The sequence below is a fragment of the Miniopterus schreibersii genome (assembly GCF_964146895.1).
Source record: "Miniopterus schreibersii genome assembly, chromosome: 12".
NCBI classification, from domain to species: Eukaryota; Metazoa; Chordata; class Mammalia; order Chiroptera; family Miniopteridae; genus Miniopterus; species Miniopterus schreibersii.
This window is the reverse complement of record NC_138112.1, coordinates 32,105,629-32,129,495: the sequence shown is the minus strand read 5'-3', so window position 1 is coordinate 32,129,495 and position 23,867 is coordinate 32,105,629. Positions and strand designations below refer to the sequence as shown.

The 23,867-nt window shown below is 46.7% G+C and overlaps 1 protein-coding gene across 3 annotated transcripts in view; it reads right to left on the bottom strand.

The window, feature by feature from the left end:
• Positions 1-23,867, bottom strand: part of TENM4 (teneurin transmembrane protein 4) — a 2,309,694-nt gene that overhangs the window by 119,863 nt on the left and 2,165,964 nt on the right. For all 3 annotated transcript variants that reach the window (XM_081155445.1, XM_081155446.1, XM_081155447.1), the window contains 3 exons: positions 10,864-10,965; positions 8,709-8,903; positions 2,800-3,000 (listed from right to left, as the gene is read on the bottom strand). In XM_081155445.1, the coding sequence (XP_081011571.1) occupies positions 2,800-3,000; positions 8,709-8,903; positions 10,864-10,965 (498 nt within the window). The remainder of the gene's footprint in view (positions 1-2,799; positions 3,001-8,708; positions 8,904-10,863; positions 10,966-23,867) is intronic.

Here is a 23,867-nt window from a genome sequence, read left to right as displayed (position 1 = left end):
CCCAGTAGGGCTGCTCCCCAGGGAAGACGGCCTGAAGGATGTGAAACGATGCCAGCTCTTGTCCAGGAGGGGTTCTGACTGGCTGGCACTACGCACGGACCTAACGTGAGTTGGTTTAGGAAAGTGATGGTGAAGGAGCCCAGGGATTTGGTTTTAGCCCTGCAGTGTGTGTTGGGTGGCAGGGATCCCGACAGAAGAGATAAGACTGTCTATCTGATAGTGTGCTGGGATCTCCCTGGGCAGAGCCTTTAGCTGTAGCCCCTCCCTCCTTTCTGACCTTTACTGGGTAAGGAATTCATTCAGTGATCACTGAGAACCTAATGTGTGTCCAGCCCTGGGCTAGCGATATCAACAGACAACAACCTCATGGAGTTCAGAATTTGGCAAGAGACAGGCACGGTTAGGATACATTGTTCAGCTTACCACAGAGCTGAGGAGGGTCCCTGGAGCCAGATCTGCCACTTACTAATGGGGAGATGCTGGCAAGAAATTCAACTTTCTGAGCTTCAATTTCCTCAGCTGGAAAATGGAACTAGTAATACTTTCCTCCCCGGGCTACTATGAACCTTAACTAAGACAATGGTTGTAAAGCACTTAGTTTGGTACCTGGTCTACGGGAAGCACTAAGAAACAGATGGCTCTTTTGTTAATGCTCCATCCTGTGGCTTGTCAGGAAGAAAGACAAGATCACTGACAAGGAAACCTCCTTGGATGGGAAGGGGGCTTGAGGCAAGAGCTGAGTCCTTGGAAACAATGGGCCTGGATTTAATCCAAACTCTGCCACTCATTAGCTGAATTACTTTTAAGTCATTTCCCCTGTCCAGATCTTTACCATCTGTAAAACAACAGCAGTAGCATCACCTCCACCACCATCATCTTCACCATCACCTCCACCACCACCTCCACCATCATCACCCTCAAAAGGCTGAGTGGGTGAAGTCCCACTGGGCCCAGAGTTGAGGATAGAGGTGTGTTGGGGGTTAGGGGTGGGCCGTATAACCTATGCTCTTCCAGGACACATTGAGCTGTTCAAATAGCTATCTTGTGTGGTTTGCCAGGAAGGAAGACCATATTAATGAAGCTGGATTTAAAGAGGGATTTTGACATGAGACTGGAAGCCACGTTGCTGGGGACCCAGGGGTCTGAGTAAACACTTGTATAAAACCTGACTTCACTGTTTCCACAGACCTAACCAAAGAGCTGGGGAACTTGTTAGCTCACATTTCATTACAGGCTGGTTGCTGAGTCCAGGGCATGTTGATTTAAGCTGTTTCCATTAAATCCTGTTCTCCATGCCAAACAGCAAGGCACTCATCTCAGGGAAGAGCTAGCTGGTCTTGCGTCCTAGGAGGGCCAAGTGGTGGGGGCCCATTTCTGCCCATCCCACAACCCACGGTCAGTGCTGATGGTGCAAGAAGTACTTTGGCTGTGCCTGCTGGCCTGCAACTCCTGATGGGAAGGCTCTCTACCAGCCTTGCTGTGCCAGGAGCAGATACTACAAATAACATGACTAAAGTGACCGCTTGCTGGTGTCTGAGTTGCGCCAGACACTGTGCTAACTAACCGCTTTGCCTATATTTTCTCACTGGATTCTCACAGAAGCCCCACAAAGTGGTTTTACCTAGGAGGAAACTGAGGGTCAGGGAAGTAAAGCCAGGTCTTCTGGACAAAGTCCAATGCCTGACCCAACACTCAACTCCCTGAACGTGAAAAGCTCCTTGGCTGTAGTTCCTGAAACTCAAAGATGAGTTTCATTTCCAGGCAGACAGAGTGCTCTTGGGAGGGAGGTGAAGGAAAGATAGCAGGTATCCACTCTGGGCAGGCACTGTTCCAAGTTCAGATAGCCACTGTATCATTTAATGACCACATGACCCTCTGAGGTAGGCACTGTTATTAACTCTGCTTTTCAGAGAAGGAAACTGAAGCCAAGAAAAGTCAAGGCCTTGCCAAGGTCCCATAGTTAGAGCATGGCAGAACCAGGACTGAGCCCAGGTAGGTGCTGCCTACACAGCAGGGATGCAAAGAGAGAGCCACTGTCCAAGTGCTTTCGCTAGCAGTCAGGCTGGCTTTAGGTGACAGCTGAGGAGAAACAGCGGTCTGGGGGGCAGCACAGAGTGCTGGGAAGCAGCCTAGCTGAGGCCCCAAGCTGGACTTGGGCTCCCGATAGAATTATCCTTTGAACTCTGCATGTATAAATCCTGTGGTGAACCAAATACCACAATCAAGAACACATTCCATCGTTCGTTCGTTCGTTCGTTCGTTCATTCATTCATTCATTCACTCACTAATCAGTGTTTACTGAGCAGCTGCTGTGGGCCAGGCCTATGCTGAGTCCTGAGAATGGAGAGGTAAATAAGACATGTTTCTATTCTCATGGAATTTAAAGTCTTGCAGAGGATCTGGCCAGAAAGGCAGGTGGGGGTTAGATCACACTGAGCACCTACGCTCACTGTTCCCTGTGGCCTGGCCTCTAGGGATGACCATTGTAAAGTGAGAAATGAGATTTCAGCGAAAAATCTATTATTATAATTAACTGGTTAGGGACAATGTTCTGACTCTGAAGGCCACTGCTATGAAAGGAATGATGTGAATATATGATTTTTCAATCCTCTGCCCATCTAAGAGTAGAGGGTGAACACTGAAGTCCAGGGAAAGAGGAAAGCATTCAGAGCCATGGGGCACGCTCTGCTATGCGCCTGAGCGCAGGGCCGGGCACCTACCAGGGCTGAATGGTGAGCGCGGCACAGTGGAAACATGCCCCCTCCACCCGCGCCGGGCCCTTTTCTCCCCCGCATTTACCGATAGAGCAGTCGTGCCCAGTCCAGCTTGGATCACAGCTGCAAAGCCCAGTGTCCGGGAGGAAGGTTCCGTGGCCTGAACACTGCTCCAAGCACGTGGCCCTGGGGGTCTCGCAGTTGGTGCCGCCCCATCCCACAGAGCAGTGGCACTCGCCTCTCACGCAGACGCCCCGGCCGGAGCACGTGGGGTCCATGCAGTCCACTGCGACACGAAGGAGAGAGAACATAGGTAAGCACCTGGTGAGCAAAGCTGAGGCTTCCTCAAGCAAAGTGCCACACACTGCAGTGGAGCGGAGGGGCTTCCCACACCCTGGTGGAAGGACACAGACGGCCCGTGAAGAGGCCATGTGGTATGGCTACGAGCAGTTCTAGCAAAGGGCAGGCCTGCGTTCCCGACTCTACCTGGTCATCGACTATTTACCTTCCCGCGTCTTGGTTCCCTTATCTGTAAAATGCGGATGCAAATTCCTACCTCTTGGTTTGAGGGGTGGACAGAGTAAGAAATACATTAAGTGTTCACGTAGCACCCACCGCCTACTCTGTCTGTATCGACTGCAATAATCGAGACCGAGACTTTGTTTGGCACACTTCCGAATCTCCTCCCGGCACAGCGGAGTACTCAGGGTCTCACTGAGAACAAACTGCTATTGTTCACCACCTCATAATGCAGTTCGATGAAGGTGAATGTGGTACTAAAATAGATTTCTTAATGTAAATGAGAATTTATTCTGCACTTAAGTTTCATTATATTTTTACCATCTTCCCCAAATTCTTGTGATTGACATAAACTTTCGGACCTCCCTTCCCAGGCAAGCGTTTCAATGACTATTCAGAATTACACGAGGAGGCTTTGCACGGCTTACCCTCGCGTGGTGGGTGAACTCTATAGCTGTAGCTCACAGACCAGCAACCCCTGCAGGGCTCCCAGGGCCCAAGGTCAAAGGTCCCAAGAGACCACCCAGAAGGAGGGGAAGGAGAATACTGTTGGTTACCTGCTCTCTGCTTGTACTATAGGAAATGCTATACACACCTCATCAGATTCAGTTTTCTCAACAGCCCAGTGAGGTAAGACAAGGAAATTGAGGCTCAGAGAGCTGAATAATTTATGCCGGATCATGCAGCCAAACCCTGCCAGAGAGGAATCTGAAGGCAGGTCTGTCTGCTGCTGAATCTAATGACAGTCCTGCTACTGGGCTGATTTTCCTAAATCAAAGCTTTAGTTATGGGGTGCACAAAATTAGCAGAGACCTCTCATCTTCCGTAGAGCACTGCATAGAAAAAGTGGGCGAGTACTAAAGGCTAACTTATCACATGGCTCTAGTTCACATGGAAAGTGCCAAAGGCAGCGGAGAAAAGACAGAACTGGAAAAGGGGGTGCATCCAGTTCTCTGCTCAACCAAAAAGTGTTACCAGTCTTGCTTTTTTGGGCGGTAGGGGATTCTATTCATCTTGCAATTGTAAGGGGAGAGTGGTGTCCTGGTAGGGCCCCAAAGTGTAGCTGTTGGGTAAACAGTGTTGATGGAGCTGCCATGAGTCTAGTCAGTTTCCTCTTTATAGGAGCTCATGAGGAAGCCCTATGCTGCAGAGGAAAGAATTTAGCATTTGACCTCTGAGGTCCTAAGTTCAAGGGTCACAGGACAAAATGTACTGGTTCTATGACCACAGTTAAGTCACCTACCTGCTCTGAGCTCCCGTCTATAAAGCGGGTATGGTAAAACTACCTTTCTCTCAAGTTGCTATGAGGACCAAATGACACTGAGGATTTGAAAGGGCTGTATAAACTGTAAAATGTTGGAAATAATAGTCGTTTTTCAGTCCTATCAGGACATTCAGTAGCGAACTGTGGACAGAGCTCATTTATAATTCAGACATGCTTTTACTTTATTTATCAATTAAATTTTATAACCCAGTATATTTGACTTTTGTGCAAAAGACTGGGAAATCCAGCTTGGGTATATTAGTGTCTCAGACACAAATGAGCAGACTTTACAGATGGCAACATTCTGGGAACAGGCTGTTTATTTTGAGGGGCAGCTTATTAAAAAAGCTCTTTTACTATTTAAGGTCTTTAAAGGAGTTCAACTTAATGATCTAAATGATGAATAAGCCCAGAGGTCAGGAGCAACCGCTGCTAAAAACATCATAACGATCACACAACAGCAACAATAATAATGAATTTTAATTTAGTCCCCCCTGTGCCATATTTTGCTATTAAATCTTTTATATATATTATCACACTTAACCCTAATAACAGCTCTTTGAGGTAAATACCATCATTATCTTCATTTTACAGATGAGGAAACTGAAGCACAGAGAGGTTAAATAACTTGCCCAAGACCACATAGTGGTAATTCAACTTTGAATCACTCCTGGCTGGTATAGATATCTTGCTATTTCCTTTATAATCTTAGTGGTTCAAAAATACATTTATACAAGTATATAGACATAAACACATAAAATGGAAAACAGAATAAGGAAGGAATAGGGAAATGGAGAAATAATAATGTCAAATGGAGGCAGAGAATCTATTCTCTTGCAGTCTCAAGACACTGTTTAATAATAGTTCGAGCATGACCTGTTGGAGTGCCTGGTAATTAAAAGGAATAAAAATAATAATAGTGATAAATTTTCATGACTGGCTCCAGGATCTCAGAATCTCAGAAGGATTATTCCAGCCCATTAGGCTACTATGATAATTCCCTAGATCCAGAGAGTTTTCCAATTTGACAGGAAATGAGTCAGCAATTCTTATCCCAAGAGCTATAAAGGTATTTCCGGCTCCCTGAATACCTGACCCCAGCTTCGGGTTGAAGCTGTCTCTGAGGTGCCCTCGAAGTTGGATCTATAAATCTGCACTGTTAGCGAGCAAGCCGAGAGGGTGCCAAGTTTAGCGAGAGGCCCTTGGCTTCACAGGTCTGCTCTGCCACAGACACAATAAGCTTGCCAGGGGCCCAGGATCCAGCAAAGCGAATCCCATGCTTTCCAAAGACTGTTCAGGCAGGGAAAGATCAGAAGAGACTGAAAAGAGGCTACCTCCAGGCAATTCATCATCAATTAATAACCGCTTCCGAAGGTCAACTTGGCAAAGTGTATGTTGAAATCTAGGGAAGTTTTAAAGGGGACTGCATCTGGAGGTAAGGTGGCTTCCAGAAACCTAAGCTGAACTGGCTGAGATCCCCACCTGGAGAACATTGTACCTACTCATCCTAAACTTGGGGCCACTATCTCTGCCATAGTGACTCTCTGCCAAGGAGATCCTACGTAGACTTTGGATCTGCCCTCCCTTTCTGGGGCGCCTGGGGTGATAGGAACCCTAAGACAGGATTCAAGTAGCCTCTTTCCATCACAGTGGGATGATTTCCCACATGATATTTATTTTGCAGGAAACTGCGTAACATGGGAAGACGGGCTGCCTGGCGTGGGGAAGTGCTGTGCTGGAGGGTCCTGGAGAACTTGGCAGGGAGGTGGGCTGAACTTTGTGTAGACAGTTTCACTTAGTATCTCCTTAGAAGAAGTGCCAAACAGTTATATTTTTCCTCTGAAGAACTTGCCACTTAAGCCAAAATTTCTGGAAGAAGCTTAGCCTGTTAATGAAATGATGAGGCCTGCATGGCCAGGCTGCGGGCACAACCTTTGCCATGAAGTGTTCCATGTCTCGGTGACCACACAGGCTATTAGACGGGCTCGTCAGGACTAAAAACACAATCTCACTTTTCACTGCAAAAGGCCTAAGTTGTTCTCTTCTGCCCCTCCTCCAACTCCTCCAAGCGCCCGGTTGGCGTGGTTCAGGCTTTAAAAAAATATAGGGCAATAAACTTCAGAAGAAGGAAGCTGGAGAGAGGGGGGAAAAGTAAGCTTGTTAGCTGATGTTTTATAAACACAGTGAAACCCGTTAGAACAGAGTTGAGGAAGAAGGGGAGACAGGAGGGGGGAGGGCAAAGGCCCCCAGAAACCCCATTATAAACACAAGGACCATGCAGTGGTGTTTCACCAGAGAAATAGAAATAATAAAGGGAATCAGTCCCAGATGGCCCGCCTCAGAAAAGAAAGCAGGAGTAAAAACATTTCTTTTCAAATAGATAGTGTAAATCAAAAAGCTAAACAGCTCTTTTTTTCTCTTTGTAAGTCCCCTCGAGCTCCGGGGCACTCTCCAGGGCGGTGGCTCTGGACAATCCCCCCCCTTGGCCCACACAACGTGGTGGGGTAGGGGGACACAGCCCCGCAGTTCCAAGAGGAATCTCCTCTTTGTTTTTCTGCCTTCTCAGGGTCTTCATCTAAAATGACTAAACTGAAAAGGGAAAGCAGATGAAGGTCACCATTGTCAGGATGAGAAAACCAAGTTCTTTTGTGCGAGGCACTTGTGCCTCTTCTCTCAGCCCAAAGTAATCCACGTCAACGTTAATAGGTCTGAATCAGGACCTCCAGTCACACTCGGGGGTTACAGACAGCGTGTCTCAGAGACGGGATGCTTTTTAGACACTAATTTCTTCCTGTTCCCCACTCTTTAAAAATGGGCCCATTATAGTCTCTCTCTCTCTTTTCTTTTTTGTTGTTTTTTTTTTTTAGAGAAAATGATGCCTTGAGAGGGGACTACCTGTTAAATTCCAAATGGGCTAAGAAGACTAAGCTCTCCTCGGAGCTTCTTCCACCCCATGGAGAAGGTGCTTGGGCCCTAGACAGTAGACAGTGGGAGGTAACGACTATTAGCATCACCCATCAGTTTGAAAGGCAAAGTCCATCCATTTCAAAAGACCTTGGATGAAATGAGCAAATAGAACAGGAAATGGGCTTCGGTTGTCCCCAGAATAAAACTAATAATATAGGAGCTAACATTTATAGAGCATTTACTATGTGTCAGACAATGAGCTAAGTGCTTTACACGGGTCATTTAATTCACTCCTCACAACAGCCCTCTGAGGAAGGCATTCCCATGTTATAGACGAGGGAGCCAAGGCTAGTTAATGGCACAGCCGTGACTCAAACCTACATCTGATCCCGGAGTGTGTACTCTTAAAAGCTCCTCTATATTGCCTGTGATTATGACTCCTCCTTTAACCTGGAAATTCTTTGCAGCCAAGAGGAAAGAGTACTGGATCGGAAGTGAGGAGCCCTGGGTTGAATCCCAACCCTGTCGTCTGTTAGCTCTATGACCATGGTGATGTCACTGCCCTTTCCTGGGTCTCAGTTGCTTCATTTGTGAAATACAAAAATTTACTTATCTCACCTCTTTAGATTTCCTGGGAAAGAACTGATGTCATGGTTATATCAGCAGTTCACTTTCTAATCTTAACCTATACAGGCATCTATTTACTTTATGAGGGAGAGAGACATGCTATGAGCACTGGGAGCCACATGCATGAACACACACACACACACACATATACACACAGAGACACATACACACACAAGTGTGATCATGGAAGGCAGAGTTGGGAGGTCTGAAATACACTCATGCTTCAGAAATGGGGAACGGATGGCTTAAAGGGGAGTAGAAAGAACTTGGGCTATGGAGACAGAAAGATTGGGCTCAAACCCAGCCCTGCCATTGACTAGCTGTGTGACCCTGGGCAAATCATTTGACTCTCAGAGTCTCCATTTCCTCACCTATAAAATGAAGATGATTACTCCTCCCTACTGGGGTCTGAAATTAAATAGCACAAGGCTTCTAGCACAGAGCCTTGTATACAGTAAGTACTCACTACAACACTTCTCCTCTCTTCACTGGGTAGGACGGAATTTGTCTGTCCTCTTCATTTAGGTTAATTACTGTCGCTGACGGGTTTCTGGCTTGGGGGTGGGGGTCACAGGGAAGCTCAGGTGGCTTCTTCTGCTCCCTGGATGTCCTCTTAGCCCTGTGCGCTGGCCTCTAAGTCTCAGCAAGGCGCCGGGCTGCCTGGGCGCAAGTCTTACCTTCCTCACAGTTCTCGCCCTTGTAGCCGGGGTTGCAGATGCAGGTGCCCATGATGCAGGTGCCGTGGTTGCTGCAGGCCACATCAATACACTGGTTGGTGGGCACGTCGCACTCGGCCCCCTTCCAGCCGCTGTGGCACAGACACCGGCCCTTCATGTACTGGCCGTTCCCACTACAGAGCACGGGGCAGGAGGCTGGGGAGACAGCACAGGGAGCCCCGCATGAATCAAAGCCGGGCGTCCCCCCACCCCACCAGCCTTTGCTCCTTTCTCCCTCTGCCTGCTGGCTTGACCAAGAGCCGAAAGTGCTTTGCCACAATTTCCGTGTGTGCCCATATATCTGCTTCTCTTGTTTTATTTTACCCCTGTTTAAACACATCTGGAGCTGTAGGCGAAGGTGTTGGGTGCAGGGCCCGGCAGAGCTGGTGCCCAGTGAACGCTGCTTCCCCATCCTGGTCTATTCCTGGGGCAGCACGGTGGCTGCCAGGACCCTTGGATGGGAAGCTTCGATCTGCTCCTTGGGCTCACTGGCAAAGACAGCCGGGCCTCCTCCTGCCCGAGTCCCTCCTCCAACGCTCTCCCAATGGCGCTCCATTTCGCTTCCCCACACCTCATCTGCAGCCCCTCCTACCGTGGTCTTTAACCCAGCTTTAACTCGGTTTCTAGTGCCTTTCAAGCCTCCACTCAAACCCCATATGCCACTGCCCCACAAGAGAGTAGCTGAGCCCAACTTAGCTCTTAAAGGTATTATCTTTCCATTCTGCCTCTTAACTAAAGGGTTTTATGAACATCTGTACGAAGGACACTATATAAAAATAAATTCTATTTCAGTGTGCTGTGAGTACCTACCAGCCTTAGTGAGATTCAATAAAGCTGTTTCACACATGACTCCTAACTTTAAGTGCATACGGGATGAGACGGTAATTCTTGCTAGAAGGATGACTCATCTCCTCTCTCTGCAGCACCTTCCCCACCCCCTCACCTGGCATCTTCTCCTTTGAAAGCGCACAGCAGGGAATCACTGTTTCCTCAGGGCCTCGGGCTCTGTTGCCTCAAAGTGAGTCTATTTCATGTTGGGAAGAATAAGTAGAATCTCCAAAGCAGTGTCCCCTCACTGTCTTCTCAGCCTGGGAAGCTATCTCTGGCTTCCACCAATGAATGACGACTCAGGCATCAGGTCTCAGTTCCAGTGTCACCTCACCTGGGAGCCTTTCCTGGTCCCCCTCCCGCCCAAGCTAAGACAGCTGCTCCCTTTCACTCCGCTAGGTGCTCGCTGCATGTGACCTCCCTACGGTGTTTCTCACTTATTAGCTGCTTTGTAATCATTGATTTTACCCGTCTTCCACACTGCGAGCTCCTGGGCTTGCTCAGTGTTGTAACCTCAGTGTCTAGCATAGGACCAAGCCCCAAAGGGTAGAAAACAAATGCCTGCTGAATGACTGAAGAGGTGGAAAGACCAAAGGAAGGGGACACCTGAGTTTCCCCAAAGGGAGTGCCCAATTCTCAGGACTACTGATCTCCTTTTGCATTTTCCTTGCTAATTCCTGCAGGACAGAAATGAAGGCCAAATGCACAGGGTAAGTCATAGGCAGCCTTTACTACAATGCTGGTTATCATTAGCACTGTATGTGCCCAAATCTGAAGGAACATTGGGTCCTGTGTGGGGAAGAGCAGTCTCGCCTCCCAAGGCCTTCGTGGTCTCAGCCATGACTCTCCCTGTGCTGTTAGGAGGCAGTGCCTGAGCAACGCCAGGCCTCCCTCCACAGGGCCAGGAAGAAACCATGCCAGCGGGAGATGAACTTCAAAGACACTTGGCAAAGGCCGAACACTCCTCTAAGGGGAAGTCAACTTTTTAAAGGACCCCCATGCCACTCCCTCTGCCCCCGCAATGGGACATGAAGTTCACTGTGGCTGTCCCTGAAAAGGCCCTTTCTTCCTGGCCTCCCTGGTCACTCACGTGTGGGTCACAGTGGCTGATGAGGCCATAGCTGGGCCTGCAGACCTCCCTCAGCGTTTCTGAAGAATGGCCCTTGGGATCCCTTCTCTTGAGAGTCAAGAGGTGGCCTGGAGTTCTGCGCTTGCCCTGAGAAGTGCAACCTGAGCTGCCCTCGGGCCTGGGGAGTGGAAATCACCGGCCCACACGCCGAGCTCTCACCTCTGCCGCAGTCGGGGCCCAGGAAGCCCAGGAAGCAGTGGCAGGTGCCAGAGATGCAGTCGCCATTGCCATAGCAGTTGCTGGGGCAGTTATCCACCGATTCTGGGGGAGGAAAGAGAAGGAGAGATGAAAACAGAAACTTCTTTCCCCAAACAGAGGGCCCAGGAATCAAACCCCAGGTTTACTGGGACCCACACATTCGAACTCTTCTGCCCAGTCACTGAAAGCAACCAAAAGAGTTAAAAATTACATGTTACTTTTACTCTTACTGAGGTACATCTAAACCGACATTAAGAGATATGTTCTGGAAAATGTCTGCCTGAACCAATTTTTTATAAATTAAATTTGTATCTATAAATATGTTAGAAAATTTTCACTAAAAACATTAGGAAAAAACCCCCAGTTTAACCTGTTAGCAATGGTTACCTTTGAATGCTGGGTTATCGGGCGATTCTTGTGCTCTTTACACGTTCCTATGTTTTATATTTTTCTCATAATGAGCTGATATTCCAGGAATCTGTTTTTTAAAGCCACTAAGCATTTATAAATCTGACTTTTCCCACCTCTGATTTTTCAACCATCAGTCCAACTCCCCACCACAGGCTAACACCGCAGCTGCACTGCCAGCCTCTTAGCTTCCTCTTTTGCTTCCTCCCCACCCTGATTCATTTACCAACCAGCGGCCTGAGTGATGTCTCTGAAACATTCTCCTACTTAAAACCCTTCAATGGGGGAGAAATGAAAACATCCAAGTTCATTTAAAAGGCATAGATCTGGAAACAGCCTAAGTGCCCATTAGAAGATGAGTAGATAGAAAAGCTGTGGGACATTTACACACATGGAATATTATGCAGCTGTAAAAAAGAAGGATCTCTTATCCTTTGCAACAGCATAGATGGACCTGGAGAATGTTATGCTAAGTGAAATAAGCCAGGCAGAGAAAGACAAACATCACATGATCTCATTTACGTATGTGAAGTTTAATGAACAAAATAGGTCCAGAGGTATGGAAGCATGCAACAGACTGGCAATTTGGGGGCGGGGGACTGGAAGAGATTAACCAAAGAGCTTATATGCATATATGCATAGCCCAAGGACACAGACAATGGTGTGCTGAAGGCCTGGGGTAGGGTGGGGGATGGGTGGAGGGGGGAAGTGGGGAAAAAATAGGGGACATCCTTAATAATGTCAGCAATAAAAAATAAACTTAAAAAATGCATAGGAGTTTCCTTTCATATTCCCTTTGCCCTACCTGCCTCCCTAGCATCTGCTAGGATGCCAACCTTTGCAAAGAAGTTACTTTCTCTAACTCTCCCTCATATTTTGGGATTGTCTGTGTGACATGTCAAATGACACAGAATTCATTTCAGAAGGATTTCAGTAAAAAGTTAGTCAATGTTCAATGTTTTATAGCTCCAGTAAACTCTATAACTAGAATATCTATTCATGTGGAGCAGCCATCTTCTCAATATGCTGGATGTGGAACAAGAAGAAGTCACTATATGTGAATGACTTCTTTGTGCCATATATTTCCACAAAGTTTACCTCATTTCACTGTCACCAAATCCAAAAGAATGTATGGTTATTCCACTCTCTCATTTTTTTTTTTAAAGGTGGCTGAGAGGTGAAGTGACGTGCTAAAGGCCACAGAGATACAACGACATGGAGGCAAGATTCAAACCCAGGCCTTTGGACTCCAAGCCTGGTCTTCTTCAATAACATTATGCTATATGGGCCCTAAAGGAACTTACTCCACAGCAGAAGCCAGGAGGATGAGTGAGGTGACAGATCTGTGGGACAGCGAGGCCAGTACTGAAGACAGCAAAGGACCCCGTTGGAAGGTAGAGAATTCTAGAACTTTTAGAACTTAAAGGGATCCAAGAGATCATTTATCCCAGCGCTTTCATTTAATAGAGAAGGAAACAGAGCAGAGGAAGGGCCGTGACTCTTCCAGGATCTCAGCGTCAGTCTGCAGTCAGAGTTGAAAATAGAGGAAAGGGTGGAACAGAGTTAAGGATTCAACCACATCTTAGCTCACAACTGTAAGTCATGAAGCCAAGGCTAAGGCCTCTTTAAATGAGATGCTACCATATAAGACACGAGTCTTGCCCATAGGACATTTGCAGCATAAGAGAGGAGACAACACTGTCTGTGGGCAGCAGCACTGAACATGGAAGCAGTTCTGTCTGGGGGTAAGGAGGCCTGGTTCTGCATCCATTCTTCTGGTACCATGCTGGGTGACCTACAGCAGGTTCTGTCCCCTCTCTGGGTCTCACCTTCCTCATGTGTGGAATAAAGGTGATGGCAGGGATGACCTCTAGGACTGCTTCCTGTTGTAAAATTCTATGAGTCTGTAATCAATTAAGAGAGCAACTGTGCAGAAGAGGCATCCATACAAGGGCATCAAGCTTTAAACACAGCAAAGCGCTTAGGGGTCAATGCCAATCTAGCTGATCTGGGGCAAAACCAGAGGGAAGGCTTCTGGGGGGAGGTGGGCTTGAAGAATGGCCCAGGTATACAGAAGAAAAAAGGTGGGGAGATGGTGAGGAATTCATAGCATGGTGTGCTTCCCAGAGAGGTCTCTTCCTAATTGTCTGCCATTGTCAACTTGGAAACTACTTTAAAAGTTTGGAAATAGGGTTCAAATGTCTGGTTCCTTTTGAGAGTGGGCAGGACATTCCAAGTACTCGAAGCTGTTCCTTTGCTAACACGAGCAGCATTTTACACAAACACAAGTGTTTCCTCTACTAGTGTAGAGTTAAGAACAAGAGGGTCTAATCCAGCATAGTGAGGTCTGGGTCCCCTCAGAGTGAGGCTCACGAGCCAGGGCCCTGAGGATCTCCGCTCTCCATTGACTTAGCCTGGGAGAATCCATGTTCCTGATTGATACCTTTAAATTAGCAGTGGCTTCCTAAACACTTAAAAAAGAGAGAGAGAGAGAAAGACTTAGAAAGTTTCATTTTGAATATTCTTTTAAAAATAAGAATTTTGAATAAAGTTTAAGCAAGATTATTTTCACTTAGCTATCGGTTAAAGGTGTGACTGGAGGATGGGTTCTGCCTGCGGCACTGCAGAAGGCGTACAGGACAGAGAGGCAGAAGGCTGGCCTCCAGGTCTTGCTCTGCGACTGAATGGCTGTGGGGCCTTGACCATGTCACTTCCTCTTTCTGCACCTGTTTCTCATCGTTGCACTTGCTCCTCCAATACTGCCTGCTTGACAACTCCTATTCCTTCTTTCAAACCCAGCTGAAATGTGACCTCCTCTGACAAGCCTTCCTGATTTCTTCAACAGGCTAAGTTTCTCTAGGGCTCTCTCTTTCCTTCATCCTTACTAAAGCCCCAAATAGCCCCCATTACTGACTGTGAATATAACTGAGTTTATTCATTTATATATTTGCCCTTGTATCCAGTTCACAGAAGGTCTTTTTTAAAAATAACATAATTATTTTTTAAAAGATATTTTTAAATTGAATTTTAGAGAGAGGGGAAAGGAGAGGGAGAGAGAAACATCGATATAAGAGTGAGACATCAATCGGCTGCCTCCTGCATGGCCCCTACTGGGGATGAAGCCCGAAACCCCAGGCATGGTCCTGACTGGGAATCGAACCAGCAACCTTTCAGTGCACGAGAGGATGCCCGACCAATTGAGCCACATCGGCCAGGGCTATAGAGGGTCTTAATAAATGTTTGTTGCTATCACTGAAAGAATTCAACTAGATGATCTCAGAGATCTCTCCCAGATCTAAAATCCTATGGTTCAGTCCTTTTCAAAACCATGGTATAAAATAGTCTCCTAAAAAAATTACTATAATTACCACTTGCATTTTTAACAGGATCAATTGCAGATAAGTGTTACATACACACTTTCTGGATTTTGATTTATGAAGCCTGCAAGACATGAACCTGTTAATCATCTGCCAAAAAGCCTTCATGGTGAAAAAGTGAGGAAAGCATGTTTTCTATGACTGAGTCTAGCGTTGGTTGCTAAACCTGACAGCACAGAATACTGTTTGCTACAAAACTTGCCTGAGGCTGTTGGTTCCAGAGAAGGCAGAAGTTTTAGGAAACATGGAATAATTTTATGATAGTAACAAGGAAGGAGAAGTCAGACATTTGGGAATATTTCCTTTTGATGAAATGTTTATGTATATAGTTTTTCTTCCATTTGGAAAGATTTCAACTACTCGGGGTCCACCTGGGATCCCACAAATAATGAGTCCCCACTGATGAGATACCTCTGTGCTGAAAGCTAGTGCAGAAGTGACACTCACTGGCTTGGGAGAAGTGTGAACTTCATTGACTGAATATGTCGTTATGTTTCCAATTAGTGTTTGGTGACTTTCTTCCCTCTGTGGCTCCTTCCTGCTTTGCTCACGCCCAGACTGCGGCTGCCTTCATTTTGTCGAAGGTGTACCTTCAGATCTGCTCAAATCTAAGTGAAAAATGCAGCTGCCTATGAATAACTGATGTTCGTAATTGGGTATGTGGCAGATTGGAAAACAGGGGCCTTTCCCCCTAGCTTTTGTTTTTCCATCACAGCAGTGGGTCCCGCTAGAAACGTCTTTTTCCTTCCATCAACATTGGAATGCAGGGCTTAAATGTTTCCCTAGCTCCTTCTCTGGACACGTGTTGCGAGTGGGCATGTTCTCTGGATGTTGAACGAAATACTGCTCGAAATACAAAGGGGCATCTTCAGAAGGAAGGGAGACGGCAGTGTTCTTCCCTGGGGAAGACACGGGAGACAGGAAACCACAGAGGCCTTGGTGGACCCACTGCAGTGCCTCATTTTGTCCGCTCACTACGCTTTTCCAGAAACCAATCATCAGCATCACCGCGTCAAGGTGAAAGGATGGCAGCTGATAAATATGTCCTCTGGAGTCCAGGGTTGATGCCTGGAGAAGCCTGCCTTCGTTTGCCATCTTCTGCTTTTCTGTTTTGAAATCCCAAAGCCTCATTTTGTAGGAAACAAGGAGAGACCACAGAGGAAAATCTTGCCTGGAGAAGGACCACTGGGCAGCCACGGGCACCCCTGTTTCATGCCCTGGCCTGAGCAAGCACACCTGTGGTCACAGGGGATGTTGGACTCTCGCCCAAAGACAGAAGGAAGGGCTGTGAGTGAGGTGGGAGCTTCCTAAGTATCCTTGGTCTCTCTGCTCACCACGCACTATCCCTCCCTCCCAGCTCCTCCTCAGTATTGCTCCCCTGCGACCTGTCCCAGATCACAAAAGCTTGTGTTTACTACCTACAACTCCTTCCTCTGCTTCTCTTGTCTCCTTTAAGTTGTAAAAGTGGATGTTGGCAACCGTTGGGGAGCGCTCAGTTGAGGAACCAAGGTCTACTGATTGCTGGACAGAGATCCACTCTCTGACGCCTCCTTCTGGCTGCTCTGCAGGATGGATGCCAAGGCTTCAGGCCGGAGGAAAGAACTTGGACTCTGGGACGGCCAGCTGGGTGACTGGACGCATCGCCCTGAGTGCAGCTAGTGACATTTATACTTTAGGTTATATCTGTTACATCCCCATTGATTGGCAGCCCCAAAAAGAGAGGGAAACAAACTAGAGCATAGCTGGGATTTAATTCTACAGCAATTCCCTCAAATGGAACTGTGAAAGATATATCATATATTCTAATTCTTTCCTTATAATAATGATGAGAAATAGGTACCTTTGCCACCATTTTACACTCTTAGATGGAGATTGAGAGCTGATGTCACTCTCAAGGTCACAGCTATAAGGGCAAATCTGGCAGCTGAACCAAGTTCTATCTGAAGCTGAAGTGTGTGGAAAAGGCCTGGACCAAAGTCTGGGCTCTGGAGCCACGCTGCCTCTTACTAGCAACGTGCCCTCTGGGCAAGTCATCTCTAAATATCAGTTTCCTCATCTGTGAAATGGGGTTGATAAGAGTACCCACCTCAAAGGGTTATTTTGAAGAGCAAATAGTGTAACGCTGTGCATGTAAAGAGGTTTGCCCAGGACTTGGCAGAGTGAGTATTTTGGTTTGAAGAAAAGGTCATACATGCATTTCACTTGTGAACCAAAACAACATACTAATTTGGTCTGGTGAATCCAAGCCAGGCAACGTGGGTTATTGGGGATAAACACACACACACACACACACGCATATAAAATACATAGAAACTCCCCATGGTTGAAACTGAAAAGCAAACAAGCACTGAGCTGAATGTGAAGAAGGCAGGGTGTTTGGGTAAATTCCCTCCTGGGGAAAAGCACTGTCAAAGCAAATTAAACCTGTTGTCTCCCAGAAGCCCAAACACAGGCAGACTCATGCCAACAACTGAAAGAACTTTCCTCCCTCTGCACTCTAGATTGGCACTGGGCAGGTGCCAGGTGCTGGAAAGCTGTTCCATGGCCCGGGAGGTGTCAGTCCCTGTAGGTGCCCCAGCTTTCTCTGCAGATGATGGAATTCAAAGGCTTTTCATCTGCAACAGTCTAGGTCAATGCAATGACAAAAACGTGACAAAGCCCCTGACAGCCTGGGCTTGAAGCCAGTTCTGCACTGGCATTTGAACTGGGAGATCTGTTTTCAATCATACCCAGAAGTCTGCCAACCACTACTAAGAGCAGCTCTAAGGAGGGGTCTAGGAAAAAGATTGTTCCTTTGATTATGTTCAGTCTTGGTTCTTTGTTAATTATTTATTTGGGGGCAAACCCGATTTCCCCAATAAGACTGTGAACTCCTTAAAGACAAGCATCACGTCTGGTTCTTCAGCGAGTCTGGTGAGTGCTACACACAAAGCAAGTCCTCAGTAGTATTTGTTGTTGAGAAACTCAGCAGGAACACAAGGGAGAGATGAAATGCAGGGCAGTGCCCGGGCAGCATGCATGGCACAAGTCAGACTTGGGAGAACAGGTGGTGGTCAACAGGCTCGTGTTTCCTTGTGCTGTATTTTTTACGTACAATACCCAGAATGAAAGGAGTGACGGGAGGTTCAGTTTTGTATTGTACTCTCAGACTATATTTGGAGTTCAGTAGTTCACATCTGGGGGCCACATTTAAGAGCCTGATAAGACAAACTGTAGCATGTTCATCAAAGAACAACCAGAAGGATAAGGGAACTTGAAACCACATTTCAAATAAAGAATTATGGAAGGAATTGGGAATTTAGCTTCCTAAGGGGGTATGAGCTATATTTAAAAATATCTGAAGGGCTGATATATGAAATAAGGATTAGACTTTTGTTTTGTGGTCCTAATAGGTTGAGCTAGGTCATACGGGTAAGGACTACAGTCCTTGGGAAATGGACTTGGTTTAAAAGAAGAAAGAATTTATTAAGTGGCAGAGCGGAATACAACTTACTATGTTGGGTTACAGTCTGTGGATGAATATTGTAAACTTGATGGCAGGAAATGTATTCTTCGTCTCTGAATCTTCAAGAAATAGTATCTCCCTTGGCTCAAAGCAGGTGGTAAATGAATGCTTGTTGGATGGATGACTAAATGAATGAACTAGGTAACCTATCAGGTCATACATTTTCAGTCACTGGATGTATTCAAGAAGAGGGGAAATTAATGACTGGGGGGATACTACAGGGAGATTAAAAATAAGCTGTACGGCATCTTCCAAATCTGAAATCTTCTGATCCTATGAGTCATGATGGACGGGAACATGCCTGGACTTTATCAAGAAACTTGGGTTCTAGTCCTACGCCTGCCACCAGCTTGTTAGGTGACCCTGGCCTAGTCCCTTTCTCTCAGGGACTTTCTTTTCACCTACAAAATTCATTCAGTTTATTCAGCAAGTATTTACTGAGCATCGACTCTGGCTCAGGAAGTATTCCAAGAGAAGTGGATGGCTTGGGTGATCTTTCAGATCTAACATCCTGTGATCTAATGAATTGAACCAAATTGTCAGTACTTTGAAAACTACACAAACAGATAAAACACACACACAAAAAAACTTAGATCATCATCATGTTTAGGGCTTGAGGTAGGAAAAGCAAGTTTGTTGCTTAAGGGCAGACTCCAACTTTTCAAACCTCCCTGGCGTGTCCTCAGATAAGTAGCATCATATTGTCATCTACCTTGTGAGAGGGGTCTCCGAGAGTCACCGAGGCTGAGTGAGAGGGACAGGACTAGAGAACAGGCAGCTTGCTGGCTGCCTCTGGCTAAGAGCTCCAGCATGCTTTCCCAGGGCTCTTGGCAACAGCTTTCGCAGATGTCAGAGTCCCCACAGTTGGCTCAGGTTCTGCTGCCTTTCACTGCACATGCTTCGTCTCCTCCCGTGCCCTGTGAGCATATGGCAGAGGGGCCACTGAGACACACACATCACATGGTGATGAGACTGGCAGGTGCTATGCCGCTCAAGATCATAAGGGCCTTCAAAGGAGAGGTGCTGCTCATGTGTTTGTAAACACTTTCCCTTCCCTTATATATTTGTCAATCCTTCACCCACAGCTCCTTCTGAGGAGCACTGCTCCACCCACAGTTCCTGCCTGAGTGGCAGGCACAGGTAGACCAGATGGAGCTACCTCCTCAGGCTTTAGGTGACTGGACCTGGGCGACTCAAGGATAATCAGTTCATAGGCTGACTGACCTGCACTCTATGACACGGCCAGAGTGCCAGCCTCTAGTATTTGAACTAAAATGTATCCTGACAATGTGGCAATAGGCCACGCGGCCCATGAAGAGAAGAGAATGGATGAGGCCCCTGGAGCTGCCTGGACTTCCAAAGGCTTTTCAGTGCCTATTTTCGTCCCAAACCGTGTCCATCTTTTGGAAATGACATCATTGCCCCACCTGCCTTTCCTGGAGGTTGCTTGAGTGTGTTTTTGCTCCTTGCAACGGAAAGGGCCCTGATACATCCATCCACCCTGGACCTTATTGGGCTCTGCCTGGTAGTTTGCAGGCTTTGATCATAACTGATAAGTGCAGGACTTAATGTTTTTAAAGTATTTCTACATACAGTTTTATTTGATCCTTACAACAGCTCTGTATGGAGGAAGGGAAGGTGCTATTTATGATTCGTCATTTTGCAGATGAGAACACGAAGGTGCAGAGAACTTGCTGAGGTTCATGTAGCTAATAAGTGACAGGACGACCTAACCCTACCTAAGCCAGGGGCTCCTCCATTGCACCCCCACTGCCTGTCCAATAAGAACACATGCTGATCCCACTCCTGCCTTCAGTCTGTCAGTCTGAGGACTACACAAAGGATGCTGCCAGGACCAGGGAATTCCAAACAGCGCCAGTTTTGGTTTTGTTAATTGAAGTCTGATTTTAAAACATACCTGCTAGTGATCAAAATGCAGTCCCAGCCACTCACAACTGTATCATGCTGGGAAATAATATTGATCCCTTTATTCATTATCACTTAAACAAGTCTCTGTGGACTCCACTGATGCCCTCAGGAGGACCCCAAGTGTGGTCCTTGTCCTCAAGGAGCAGTAGGAGGGCTTTAGGCTTTGGAGTAGGAACAGATCTGGGTCTAAATTTCAACTCTTCTAAGGGTGAGACTTAGAGTAAGTCACTGTATCTGAGATCTCAGTTTACTTATCTGTGAAATGAGAAAACTACTGTCTTATACCCTTGTTGGGAAGATTAAATAAAGCCACTATACATATATATGTGTATATATATGTATATATATATATACATATATATATACATATATATGTGTATATATATATATAGACATATACCTGGTACTTAGAAGGTGCTCAGGAAATATTGCTTTACTCCTATCTCTAGTATACTTTCAGTGGTCATCAAATTCTAGCCTGTGTCAGTCCCCTGAAGGGTTTGTTAAAATGTGCATTGCCAGGCCTGACCCCCAGAGTTTCTGATTTAACAGGTCTGGGGTAGGGATGCTGATGCCCTGGGTCTGGGTACCACTTTAAGAAGAACTGGTCTGGAAGCAAGGCTGAGACTTTATACACAGGTCTATCAAAACAAGCCAGAAAGGACAGATAGATCCCGACTTTGCAAGAATGCAAAACACTTGGGGACCACGTCCAAAGAGGAGGGCCAGGTCCTCCAGGAGGTGGCATTTGAGTCACCACTCTTAAAGAATAAGCAGGCTTTTGAAATGCAAAGCAGTTCTGGGCCAGACGGGGGTCCAGCAAGCCAGATCCAGAACAATCATCTTCGCTGCTCCCACGCAGGGACCTGCTGATCAGCATGCCAACTTCATGTCAAGTCTGTCTTCGGAACAAATTATTTAAGAAATCAGTTTTTTAGAAGCTCAGCTCAGCTGCTGGCTAGAGAGTGCTGTCTAATGAGCATCACTTTGTGCTGAGTTATTCTGTGCTGACAGACAACGGAGGAGCAGACATGAGCTCCGAGGAGGTGGGGTGGGGGGAACTGCTAATTATTCCCCAATCATTTACCAGGGCTTGTCAACAAGCTCAGTACTGCTTACAAACCACGAGAAAACCAAGTCTCCCTTCCCCCTTTATGGCAGCACAGCCGGGACTGAAAACGCACAGAACTGCGTGAAGATGACCTAGCGTCCCGCGGGCCGGGACTCCCGTGCTGGCTGGGACTTCACGCGGACAATGCAAATGTCTGGCTGCTGTCACCTCTGGCCCGACCCACGGCCCCAGGATTCTAAGTGGACCTCTGCCTCCAGCCTTGTCCCTTCCAGTCTGTCCGTCAGCCACAGCTGTCCTCCTGGCATTGCGTCCCTCCAGGTCCCTGCTCCATAGCATCTAGGGTAGATAGCACAGACTGGAGGCCTGTAGACACTTTCGTTTGCAAAGTGTTTCAAAAATTTTGTACTAGGTGCCAGATTTTTTTGTTTTGAAGGAGTGTTCATAGAGAAATTGTACTGGCTTTTCTTGAAGAATTGGAAAAGCAGCAGAGCAACAACCTCCTCATTGAGGAGAGGCCTGGACACTGGGGTTGACACACTCTGTACCTGCGCTTCCCGCACTGCCGTCGCCTGGTCCTCCAGGTGTACGAATATACGACCCTGGCCTGGAGCAGTGTTTCCGCTTATTCCAGTACTGTCCTTATGCTGTCGCCATAGTCACATGCCATCTGTCCTATTATTCGCTTGGTAATTTTTTTGACTCATTTATTTTCTTAAATTTTTTAGAAACAGAAATTCGATATCATTGTGAAACAGGGGTTTGACATACCTAATTATACTTTTTTCCAGTTTACTAAAATAAATTCATAATTTTTGAAATAGAATCTGTCCATATGATCTAAAATAATCTCAAGTACTATGCTTTCAGGAACACGGGCGAGGAGAAAGCCCACATTTCTGAGCCAGGAGTTTAAGGCTTCAATTTTCCCTTTCCAGACTAGTTTCTTGGCCACAGGGTCCTCCTCATGTCCACTTTGTGCTGCTGCTGGATTGCTCCCCACCCCCTCCTGAACCCACACAGCCTTTCCAGCCTCCCTGATTGTGTCAACACTGGCGACTATGCCTGCAAAGCCCTCCCCCACCCCCTACACCTGTCCAACTCCTAACCATCCTTCACGGCCCAATTTAAATGTTGCCTCTTTCATGAAGTCTCCCCTGATTCCTTCTAGCAAGAGAGGTTCTCTCACCCTCATTTGAATTTTAATGGCAATTTAATTCTATCCTTCATTTATCTCTTACTGCTTCCTACCATGAAGTATAGTTATTTATGAATATGGACCTTTTTCCACAGCAGCCTGCAAATTTCTTGAAAGTAAGGGATCCATTTCCAATTCACCATCTTGTCCCTGTCTCCCAGCGACTGGCACACTGCCTTGTCTAGAGTAGCTACTCACTTAACACTTGTCAAATATCAAATGACAAAGGGCAACTTGTTGATTTCTGCCTCCAGTCCCGACACTGGGCTCCTTCTGTGGGGTCTGGGCTGTTCGCTTCCTTGCTTTTCTTTTCTGTTTTCAAATTTCACTTCCATACATTTTTCCCCCAGACCTGCAGCGTCACTTTCATTTCTCTTCCTCTGGGCCTGTTACATTCAGTTAGACCCTGTATTGGGCTCTCTTATCCTGAATCAGCACTAACCATGCGTTTGGGGAACATGCAGTAATAAGATTTTGCAGGGCCCCAAATCTATTCTCTTGCAAGAGCTGTCAAGATGGCTTCTGTGAATTATATACTTGAATTACTTCTTCCAGGACATAACACAATACAATGATTAACAAGATGGATAAATTCTCAGACTCTGGTGGATTTTTCTTCACAATAATTATAATGTGTGTTGGTCTGTCTCACAATGATTTGAACAGTATTTCTTTCTTATTTATCTAGTAGGTAACACTCAACATAATAACTGGGGTCTATATCTTTGGCCCAGAGGCCAAGTTGGACACCAAATCCTATTAGAGATCACAGTAATGTAATTATATGTTCAAGTTAAATATTTTATAGCTGTTCTAGCCACCCAGACAGATCACTCCCTCAGCCTCTAGGCAGAAACTGCCCAATGACAAAAGCAAAAACTACATATCTTGCAAGGAACTGAGAAATAGCTGCTGTTGTGAAAAGTCTAGGGAATCTTCTGGCCACCTCTCATGCTCTGGCTGCAGCAGGATTTTAAGACACCATGATACTAGCTTATAATGCAAATGTGAGCTCCTGCCTGGCCCTGGCTGAAAGGGAAGGGTCCCCAGTTCCCAATGAAAGGCTGGCCTGTCCATGTGCCAGGGCTGTCTGCTCTCTACCCAGTGAGAGGTTTGGCTGGTCTGTCCATGTGCCAGGGCCTTCTGCTCTCTACCAAGTGAGAGGTTTGGAAGCGGTCTATAGTCCTACTCTCTCAGCTGTCTGCATGCCTGAATGACAAGGGCTGGCGGGGTCCCCGAGGCTGGCTAGCCTTCCTCCTCGCTCCCTGGTTCCTTGTACTTGCCCACGGGACTGGACTGTGAGCATAAACCCAGGTGTGCTCAGTTCCTCAGGGCTGGGTCCTACCTCTGGCATAATTTGACTTCACTTGGCTGGAACTCCCTGACCCGTGACGGAGCATGGACTATGCAATCAGACGGAGCTGGGTTTGACTTCCAGTTCTGACTCTCACTAGCTGTACAACCCTGGACAAATCACTC